Source organism: Pelobates fuscus, chromosome 13 (assembly GCF_036172605.1).
Source record: "Pelobates fuscus isolate aPelFus1 chromosome 13, aPelFus1.pri, whole genome shotgun sequence".
Classification (NCBI taxonomy): domain Eukaryota; kingdom Metazoa; phylum Chordata; class Amphibia; order Anura; family Pelobatidae; genus Pelobates; species Pelobates fuscus.
The window spans coordinates 54,226,881-54,237,703 of NC_086329.1; the positions used below are offsets into that span (position 1 = coordinate 54,226,881).

Sequence of the window (10,823 nt, forward strand, 5' to 3'; positions counted from 1 at the left end):
TAACTAACAATTAGACTTGGGCACGGGAGACATTTTTTTTGTTTTTATTGGTTTAGACAGGGAGCACAGAACTGGGTATTAGCAGAGTAAGGTTGGCAGCAGATCTAAAATGCCCCTCTAGGTGCAGCTTTTGTGGCATGCCTCACATTCTGCAGGTTTCCACACATCACCAAGGCTATCAGACACTAAGAAATCCTCTATTGGTCCTGAGAACTTAGGGTTAAAAACACCATTAATATTGTAGCTCAAATGAAGTTTGATTAAAGACCCAAACTGATCAACTGCCAGCCCTGAAAAACATATATTTGTGGAAAAAATGAATAATAAATGTCATTTTCGGATTTAATCTGGATGTATGTGTGATGTTGGTGTCAGTGTATGAGTGTCTATACTTGTCTAAGTCACTGGATGTTTTTATATGTTTGTTTATGTGGCCAGGAGGCATGTGTGTGCTTGTATGTGCATGTGCGTGTGCTTGTGTGCGTGTGTGTATGTGTGTGTGTTTGTGTGTGTCTGTGTGTGCGTGTGTGCGTGTGTGCCTGTGTGTGTAAGTGTGTGCTTGTATGTGTATGTGTGTGCGTGTGTGTGTGCTTGTGGGTGTGCTTGGGTATCACTATTTTGGGAGCACCCATGAAAAGTTGGGGGCTGTTAGTATATAGCAGATAATTGCTGGCGAAATGCAACTTTCATAACACAGACTGAAGGGACCCGTACAGTGTCTTTATTATTTAGAGATTGATTGATTAATTAATTTAATCTCCCTGTCACCCCAATAGAGCAGGGGTATCCAAAAAAGGTTTCTACCATGACTCTTAGTTCACTGTTGGATGGGGATCCTGAGACTTTTAAAACTGGGATAAGATATTCGTTTCTCCATTACTGACCAGTTCATATCTCCATATATGGACAGGTGTAGTGACATCATAAATACTCTGACATCATCCGATGAAACAATCAATGTCAAACACACCTACCCTCAGAGTGACTGGACACCTTGCGAGTGGACAGTGGCTACTGCATTGCTTGAGTGAGATTTGCAATAATTTATTTATTGTTACTATTATTAATTAGCTGATTGCTAAATATATTTGTGAATTTAAAAGCAATAGATTCACACAGTATAATATAAGCATGAAGAGAACAAGAAAGCGTTCTCATAAGAAAACTGAGGTAAGTCAGGAAAATTCTGACGAATTTAAAAACAAATATAGAAAACTCAGTAACGGTTCAAAAGAGCAGGAACAGCGGATATCTCCTGGACATTCCAGGAAAAAGAGAAGTAGGAGCTGCAATGAGCAGGACATTGAGAGAGAGAGAGAACCCAAAAGACGGCTCCTTGCTGAGGAACGCATCAGATATCAGGGACAGAAAAGATACAGGTCCTCCAGTCATGATGAAGAGGAGCAGGTCATGCAGAAAAGACCAAAGCTCTCCTCATCTCCAAAACTGGATCAGAAAAGTGAGAGAAAGTCTGCTGTAAAGAGCGATCAGACATCTCCACCCAGAAAGCAAGCCCTGAAACGAAGCAGGGAGTGCGATCATGGGGAGCAGCTCATGCAGAAAAGACCAAAGTTCTCCTCATCTTCAAAACTTGGTCAGAAAAGTGAGAGAAAGTCTGCTGGAAAAGGCGGTCACACATCTCCACCTAGAAAACAAGCCCTGAAAAGAAGCAGGGAATATGATGAGGAGGAGAAGGAACAAGTTAGGCAGAAAAAGATAAAGATCTCCCCTGGAAAGCAGGAAGAGGAGAAAAGAGATAGGGAGGAGATAGGAGAGAAAAAGTGCTTTAAGAAAGAAAACAAGTCAACGAGCGACGATGAATGTGTGGCAGGTAAGATGAACCTACAAGCTTTAAAGAGATTGATCAATTTAAAATATAAGAGATTTTACCCTCAATTGACCATACTCTGAACCCATTCACTATCTCTTTAATCACTATCTCCCGCACTTCAGTGACCATAAGTGCTCAGGCGATGGTTTTTTTAAACTATAATGGTACAGACCAATATTTCAAGCCCTTTGATCTATCTAGAATATTTATCCATCCATTAGGAATTAGCCAAATATATTCATGGCTAATGTACCACAAACCATAAAATTGTTTTAATGAAATGGTCCATGGGATATTTACAAACCATATTATTATTTCATATAACTGGGTGGGATCAGAAGATTTGTAGGGCGAATCTGGGGTTCTAGAGAAATTAAGTTGGTTCCCGTGTTTATGTTGAAGTGGAGACTAATATTATGTGTTCATTCTTTAAGGAGTAAGTGGACAGTCTGTGGTTGAACCAAAGACGTCACTGCCTCTGTCATTCCATGGTTATAGATTCCACAAAGTGCTGGGACAGGGGAGCTATGGAAAGGTGAGTCAACGAGCAATGTCTAGCCCTTATTTAATACATCTATTGATCTAGTTGGGAACAATAATAGGTCTCATAATCATCATTATCTTCCTATAACAATCCATTGAGATTAACTTTCTTATAAATCTGTGTATCATCCATGAATGTGGAGAACATATTCAGATCTGAAAAGTATTTAGAACATTCTATTGAGACTCCAAATAAAATCTCCAGGACTCTTCTATTCTGTGATGTTTAACATGGCTTCTTATACTAACAGTTCTATTAAATCTTCTCAAATTATTTTTATTAAACATATTGAAAACAATATGGAACAGAAATCTAAGAAAAGTAAACAATTTACGTTATAAATAATGTAATAAATAAAAGAAGGTGATAGGTTTCATCCATACATACATGAAATACAAATCTCAAAGTTGCACAAAATACTATGTGGAGTGCTATTGAATCTGTGTATCTTTCTCTCAACTCTTATTATTCACATTAGAATTACAGACATTGGTCTCGATTTAATGTTTGGGTAAGCTTTTCAAATGATCACAATCTCTTTTAAAATTATTTATCTACTGAAGTCATTACAATCTATAGGAAATTTTTGCAGGTAAATCATTTATAAAAAAAAAATTCTAACAGATTGTGATCATTTGATTATCAAAGTTTATCCAAAAATATTAAATTGAGACCTTAGTTAGAATCTAGATCTATATGTCCCTTACACAGCAATCATTCTCGATCTCTGTATATATCTCTGATATAGGGTTCTCAGGTAGTTCCCAGAGCTCTGTATAAATATCCCTGATATAGGGTTCTCAGGTAGGTCCCAGAGCTATGTATATATATCCCTGATATAGCGTTCTCAGGTAGGTTCCAGAGCTATGTATATATATATTGCTTTATATTGGGTTCTCAGGTAGGTCCCAGAGCTATGTATATATTGCTTTATATCGGGTTCTCAGTTAGGTCCCAGAGCTATGTATATATATCCCTGATATAGGGTTCTCAGGTAGCTTCCAGAGCTATGTATATTTATTCTTTATGTAGGTTTTTTCCAGGTAGGTTCCCAAGCTCTGTATAGACATCCCTCAGGCGGTGTCGAAGTGATGTTACCACGTGATATCTGTAATATGCCCCCACTGAATGAAGTTTTAAATAAAAAAGTAGCTGAAAGTTCCCCCTTCGTTTGTGACATTGTGGCTGATTTGAGGCTCTCTCCTCTCTCTATGTGATGCTCAGGTTGTGCTAGCTTCCACCAAAGACACAGGTCAAGTTGTTGCACTTAAAGTAATAAAGAAAGATAAAGTTAAGGAAAAGACCATTCAGAAGGAGGAGCGGATACTGAAAATGGCGAGCGGCAGTCCGTTCCTATGTCAGGGACTCGCTGCCTTCCAGACCCAGGTAAGAAACGCTGTCCATAATGTTTCCTTATTTCTATATATTTCTATACGGCTGATTGTGTTCTGTTATTATTATTACAATACCTATTAACTGGATATTTGTTGTCTTGTGAAACAGGAGGAAGCCTCCCTGGTCATGGAGCACGTACCAGGGGGCAGTCTCCGTTCTTACATGGCTGGAAAGGAATGTCTGCCCATGGGGGAAGCCAGGTGAGTCATTAATAGCTCTAGCAGGTAGGAGGAAGGAGTGAGTTTAACACACGATACAGTATTGTAAGATGCTATGGATATAACCCCGTATTTACATATATCCTCAATAGTAGTGCTATTAATGGAGATCCATCAGGGGCACAGACTGAGTTAACGGTAATGTACTAAACCAGAATTCCCCCTTCAATATCAGCCAGACAATAGGCAATACAAGAACCCAGCTCTGATCCTATTCTATGCTCGTGTCCTATTTATTCTCTCTTTTCTCTTCCCTCCCTTTTTTTCCCCTCCTCCTCAGTGGTATCTCGCTCACTAGTTCAGGACGGAGGATCTTACATCCCTCTGAAATACGTGATGGCTTAAATGGTTGACGAGTTGGATAATCGGTTGATATCATGGATTCCATCTGATGATATCGTATATTACTATGCTTTCCATGGTACTTCCAACTAGGAAAGTTACTATTGAGATGCATGCCCAAACACCTAACTTTGTGTATACTGAGGCAACTTAGAACTTTTTAGATGTTTTCCTTATTAATAACTCATTCCGTGTCTGTCTGAGGCATTACTGCACATCTACACATAATTTCACCTGATTTGTTCGATTTAAAAATAAAAATAAAGATAGTCTAAAACAAACAAAAAAAAAAACAAGAAACTCAGGACTAGCAGCGGGATACATTCAGTACGGACTGACGGCAGATCGGGAGCCACTAGTGGGTCAGCTGACCTTCCACAGCCCTAAGCTAACTTCAGGGTGGATCTTCTTCTACACACTTGAAATACAAATTGCTATGACCATGGATCTTCTTAATAAATTCATATATTTTTAGATTATTGATTTGTACATCTAACAAATTGGAAGAATCATAGAGCAGCTTGTGCTGTATGGTAGAGAACCGAGAAGGGTTCAATGGATAATATATCAAGGGACAGTCATGTTCCAAATTAACAAACTGATGGTTTTAATAACAATATTAATGATAATAAAGTAAACTCTAATCTCCCAAGGACAGGTCCTGTTTAAAATGAAAATGTTATGTTTATATTGGTAGCAGAGTGTTTAGCATGATGTATAGATACTCGTACCTTGCCCAGGTATATTTTATTATTTTATTTACTATTAATGTTTGGGGGAGATTGCTTTATATTCTTTATATTCTGTTTTCCAGGTTCTTTTCATCAAACCTTGTTTGTGGGATCCAGTATCTCCATTCCCGGGGGATCCTTCATCGGTCAGTATTAGCGTTTGTTTATTTAGTAAGCGGTAACTTACTCTAACAACAAATAATGTGTTGATATCTCTGCTCTGTCCTATATCTCACATTTATATCTGTCTTTATCATTTAGGGATCTGAAGCCAGACAATATTCTCCTGGGTGCCAACGGCTATCTCAAAATAGCTGACTTTGGTATCTCGGCAGAAAATATCTTTACAGATACAACAACCCGAGGACAAGCTGGCACACTGAATTACATGGCACCAGAGGTTAGTTAGAGGGTGTGGTCATGTGAAATGTAGGGGCGGGGGCTTGTGGAGTGGTATAAGAGCAATGCAGTAGCTAAAGGGGTGTATAACGAGCAGTAGAAGGATGACTAACACGAGCTGGGTATAAGGGCAGTATCGGAGTATTAATGGATGGACTGACAGGAACGTTATTGGACTAGCTTAATAATAGAAAGATGGGTAATGTATGAAGATCTCTAGAATGTGATAGGTTTGGTACATTTAATACCATATTTAATAAAATTGCATATCTTTTGGGTTTTTCCAGGTACTCAGCAGCAAACCGTACGGCCAATCAGCAGACTGGTGGTCATTTGGCGTAATTCTCTGCCGCATGATCACCGGACAGTACCCATTTAATACCAGTCTCAGCAGACAGGAGTACATCAAGGAAGTAGTAAACATTAACCCACGTTACCCCACCTGGCTGTGCAGCAACCCTACAGACCTCCTTGACAAGGTAAGGTGATAGAGAATGTGCCGGTTAATGTTTTAATTGGATGTAATGATAGGGGATGTAAAGAAATATTAAAGAACATACTGGTGGAGATATGGGGGGGCGTTACTGGGAATCATTACTAGTTATATTTATTGGAGTATGTACTAAACAGGTTAAAGAACCAACTGGAAAGTAACTGAGAAGATTAGGTATTCCCCATTCATGCCTATCGCCCCCTTTTGCACGGGTTTGATAGCGGCATGAAGTGCTGGGGTGTTTATCTAACTATTGCCTGAAATTATTTAAATCCTGATGTTTAATGGGTTAATACTAATATTTAATGATGATGGCAGATAAAAACACTGACATTTAATTTACAATACGTAATCCTATTTATTAAGGATAAGAGTGGACTGGAGTGTCCTAGTGGGAGAGTTAACATAAAAAGCAGAGGGGGGAAAAGCAGAGGGGAGCCCCACCTTTTAATAATCCTAGGGGGAAAAACAGTAGTGTGGAAAAGTATCAGAACCCATAACAGAACCCAGAACAGGACAGGGTGAGAGACAACTAGTTATAGATATTACCAGCGTATATAACTGCGTACACAGATACCCGTAGAAATCCCAGCACTAATGTGGACACTCCAGTCCACTCTTAGCTTTACTTTGTACATTGTGGGTTATTCCCCAGATTTAGGAAGAGTAACAGTGGGCATCCTTTGGCACAGCTCCATTGGTCCCTCATTGTTTTGGGACTTCTGGATCAGAGCCTATTTTCTTCTTTTCATTTATTAATCCTATTTATTACTCTCTGCCTGCAACCGACAGACAGATCAAGCAGCCATTTTATGTTCCGATTGGACAACACAAGAGGAAATCTTTATAAAAAAAAAAAAACCTTATTTACTGGTCAGTCATATAATCCAGATTTTAGTTAATGTAATACATTTACAACTAACTTTTCACAAGCACTGCCTCATCTGAGGTTTGTTAGAAGGTTAAAATGGCATCCTCCATCAGAGGTGCTTGGTTTTCTATGCATTAAAGATTGTACATCAAAGTGTTACAGAGATATAAAGTAAATTATACTCAGTGTATCCTCTCTCTCTAGCTCCTGGATAAGGATCCTAATGCACGTGCTGTGGCAGGAAGGAACATTCGGGAGCACCCCTTCTACACTAACATTAATTGGAAAGATCTAGAGGGGGGCAAAGTGACCTGTCCATTCTTGTCACTGCTGGTAAGTACACAAATAATCAGTATTTACAAAATGAGGAAACATTATACAGAATAATAATTCCACCACAACAAGATGAAAACTGATTTCTTGATCCACCAGTGATCATATCCAAGAGGGGGCTCCATTTAACAAGAACTGCCTTAATAGCTGACACTGTTGATCATCTTCTCCTTCCTCAAACTCTTCAATCACTCGGTCTCTGTGAAACTCTCCTCTCGTGGTTTTCCTCCTATCTGTCCCAATGCTCATTCAGTGTCTCCTTTTCTAATGATACCTACTCCCTTCGTCCTATCTCGGTTGGAGTCCCCCAAGCCTCTGTCCTTGGTCCCCTTCTATTGTCATTTTATACTGCATCTCTTGGCAAACTTATTACCTCTTTTAGATTGCACTACCACCTGTACGCCGATGACACCCAAATAGATCTCTCCTCCCCGTACCTCTCCCCTGCCATCATGCAATGTGTCACTGCTTGCCCTTCTTCCATCTCTGACTGCATGTCCTTCCACTTTCTGAAACTCAATCTTTCTAAAACTGAGCTCCTTGTCTTTCCTCCTCCTAATACTGATGCTTCTCTTTCGCTCTCCCTTCAAGTTGACGGAACCCACATCAGCCCATCCTTGCAAGCGCCCTGTCTTGGCATCATACTTGATTCTGACCTCACCTTTGAGTCTCACATCCAGTCTGTTACCAAATCCTGTAGATTCCATCTTAAAAACATAGCCCGCATGCGCCCCTTTCTTACGCAAGATGCTACCAAGCAGCTTGTCCATGCTCTAGTAATCTCTTGCATGGATTATTGTAACCCTCTCCTAATTGGTCTTCCCAAAAGCCATATTGCCACATTACAGTCTGTAATGAATGTTGCTGCCAGACTGATTTTGCTCACTAGTCGCTCCTCTCACACCTCTCCCCTTTGTCTTTCCTTACATGGGATTCCTGTATCCTATAGGAGTCAATTCAAAGTACTAATCCATACCTATAAAGCATTGAACAATTCTATCCCCTCCTACATCTCCTCACAGATCCATAGGTATGCCCCTTCTCGATCTCTACGCTCTGCCCATGACCTTCTCCTGTCTGCTGCTTGCAACCGTAAGGCCAATTCACGCTTGAAGAACTTCTCGCGGGTGGCTCCTTTCCTTAGGAATAGCCTGCCTACCACCATCAGACTCTCCCTTAGTCTTCAATCTTTAAAAAGTACCTTAAAACCCATCACTTTAGGAAAGCGTATGGCCTCCCAGATGAACCTCTACCTCACATACCTGTCCCTTGCTCTCCAAAAGGCAGCACTCTATCTCTCCTCCACTTTTGCTTCAATCCTATACTTTTTGATTGCTATATCCTGTCGTATTGTGTTTTATACCCCACCTCCTATAGACTGTAAGCTTGTTTGTGCAGTGTCCTCTTCAACCTATCATTCCTGTAAGTTTTTTGTAATTGTCTTACTTATTGTTAAATCCCCCCCCTTAAAATATTGCAAAGCAGTACGGATTCTATTGGCACTATATAAATGCCAATAATAATAATAATTGCTCCCCACCATTACTGTGACCATAATAAGCTGTACATTCTTATTTATATGTAAGAAGTAGGCAATGACATATGATGCTAAACTAATTACATATCATTTCTTGTTGCAGACACCGTATCTAGAGACAGACACCACAGAAGAAATTTTTTTTTCCTGCTAAGTAACACCTCTTTGTTTGAAGACTAAGTCATCCATGGCCTGTCCTTCACAATCTAGGAATGTCGGTAATGAAAGAAAAGAAAAGATTTCCAGCAAAGAAGATGGTGATGGCCACATCTTGGTCAAACTATAGCAGTAGCTTGAACATCAAAAAGACCATGTTCTCCTATGGTATGTGTGTATCTGTGTGTCTTTGCACCCAAATCCTGTAGATTCCATCTTAAAAACATAGCCTGCATCCACTCCTACCTTACGCAAGATACTACTAAGGACCTTGTCCTTGTCTAGTAATCTCCCGCATAGATTATTGTAACCCTCTCCTATCTGGTCTTCCCAAAAGCCATATTGCCCCGCTACAGTCTGTAATGAATGTTGCTGCCAGACTAATTTCCTCTCCAGTCGCTCCTCTCACACCTCTCCCCTCTGCCAGTCTTTACATTGGATTCCTGAATCCTATAGGAGTCAATTCAAAGTACTATTCCATACCTATAAGCATTGAACAATTCTATCCTCTCCTATATCTCCTCACTGCTCCACAGGTATGCCCCTTCTCAATCTCTATGCTCTACCCATGACCTTCTCTTGTCTGCTGCTTGCACCTGTAAGGCCAATTCACGCTTGCAGGACTTCTCGCAGGTGGTGTCAAGTTCACTAGGGAACCCTAACATGCAGACAGGACAGAGTAGAGAGAATTGCAATACCGATCCTTAGAATGGTCGGGTTATGCAAAAAGGGATAGTCAAAACATGAACCGAGGTCAAGGGAAACAGAGAGACGGAATAACGAGAGACAAAGCTAAATATCAGTAACCAGGAAATCCAAATAACAAGTGCAACGCTCAATGGTAAACCACAGACCACAACAGGGTACTGAGAAAAGGGAGGGGTTAGCTTATATACACACAGGGTGTGTCTGATTGGCTAATCTCCAATTAGTGTTAGCCACGACACGTGGGAGGAGTTTCTTCCCTCCCTTGTGGTCTCTGAGGTCATCACTGTGTGCAAGGTCACATGACCGGGTGCAGCACACATATAAGGAAGCTGCTCTGGAGCGTGCAGCGTCAGACACACTGCCAGTCTGGAGACAGGGACCAGATGACGCCGGTCGCTGTAATGAGGTAAGCAAGGTCGCCGCGAGCGGCGCGGGGGCAGGGGACCTGACAGGTGGCTCCTTTCCTTTGGAAACGCCTGCCTACCACCATCAGACTGTCCCCTAGTCTTCAATCTTTTAAAAACTATCTTAAAACCCATCTGTTTAGGAAAGCATATGGCCTCACAGAGGAACCTCTCCCTCACATACCTGTCCCTTGCTCTCTCCTAAAAGAAGACACTCTATCTCTCCTCCAGTTTTGCTTCACTCCTACCCTTTTGATTGCTATCTCCTGTCGTATTGTGTTTTACACCCCACCTAATATAGACTGTAAGCTCATTTGTGCAGGGTCCTCTTTACCTATCATTCCTGTAAGTTTTTTGTAATTGTCTTACCTATTGCTAAATCCCCCTTGTTATAATATTGTAAAGCGGTATGGAATCTATTGGCGCTATATAAATGCCAATAGTAATAATAATTCCTCCCCAACATCACAGTGACCATAATAAGCTGTACATTCTTATTTATATGTAAGAAGTAGGCAATGCCATATGATGCTAAACTAATTACATATAATTTCTTTTTGCAGACACTGTATCAAGAGACAGACACCTTTTTATTTGAAGACTACGTTATCCATGGCCTGTCCTTCACAATCTAGGAATGTTGGGAATGTATATGTGTGTCTTTGCATCTAAATGTACGTCAGTATGTGTATCTGTATATGTGTCACTGTGTGTTTCTCTGTGTCTTCTTGTGTGTCTGTGAAACTGTGTGTGTCAGTGTGTGTATCTCTGTGTCTTTCTGTGTGTCTGTGAAACTGTGTGTGTGTGTCAGTGTGTGTATCTCTGTGTCTTTCTGTGTGTCTGTGAACATGTGTGTGTGTG

General features: G+C 40.5%; 1 protein-coding gene across 1 annotated transcript; it reads left to right on the plus strand.

Moving 5' to 3' along the window:
• The first annotated feature begins 1,131 nt into the window (after positions 1-1,131).
• LOC134582588 (protein kinase C delta type-like) lies at positions 1,132-10,597 on the plus strand. The gene is made up of 9 exons (XM_063439259.1): positions 1,132-1,831; positions 2,266-2,366; positions 3,600-3,761; positions 3,879-3,970; positions 5,145-5,207; positions 5,323-5,461; positions 5,748-5,939; positions 7,029-7,157; positions 10,526-10,597. Exons 1-9 carry the CDS (start codon positions 1,132-1,134, stop codon positions 10,595-10,597), a joined length of 1,650 nt encoding a protein of 549 aa, XP_063295329.1.
• Positions 10,598-10,823: the final 226 nt, after the last annotated feature.

What these genes read in the sequence shown, in the direction of transcription:
- LOC134582588 (XM_063439259.1), top strand. Translation starts at nt 1,132, where the DNA reads ATGAAGAGAACAAGAAAGCGTTCTCATAAGAAAACTGAGGTAAGTCAG. An exon ending in CGACGATGAATGTGTGGCAG is followed by an intron (nt 1,832 to 2,265) that starts GTAAGATGAACC and finishes TCATTCTTTAAG; the next exon opens with GAGTAAGTGGACAGTCTGTG. An exon ending in GTCCATTCTTGTCACTGCTG is followed by an intron (nt 7,158 to 10,525) that starts GTAAGTACACAA and finishes TTCTTTTTGCAG; the next exon opens with ACACTGTATCAAGAGACAGA.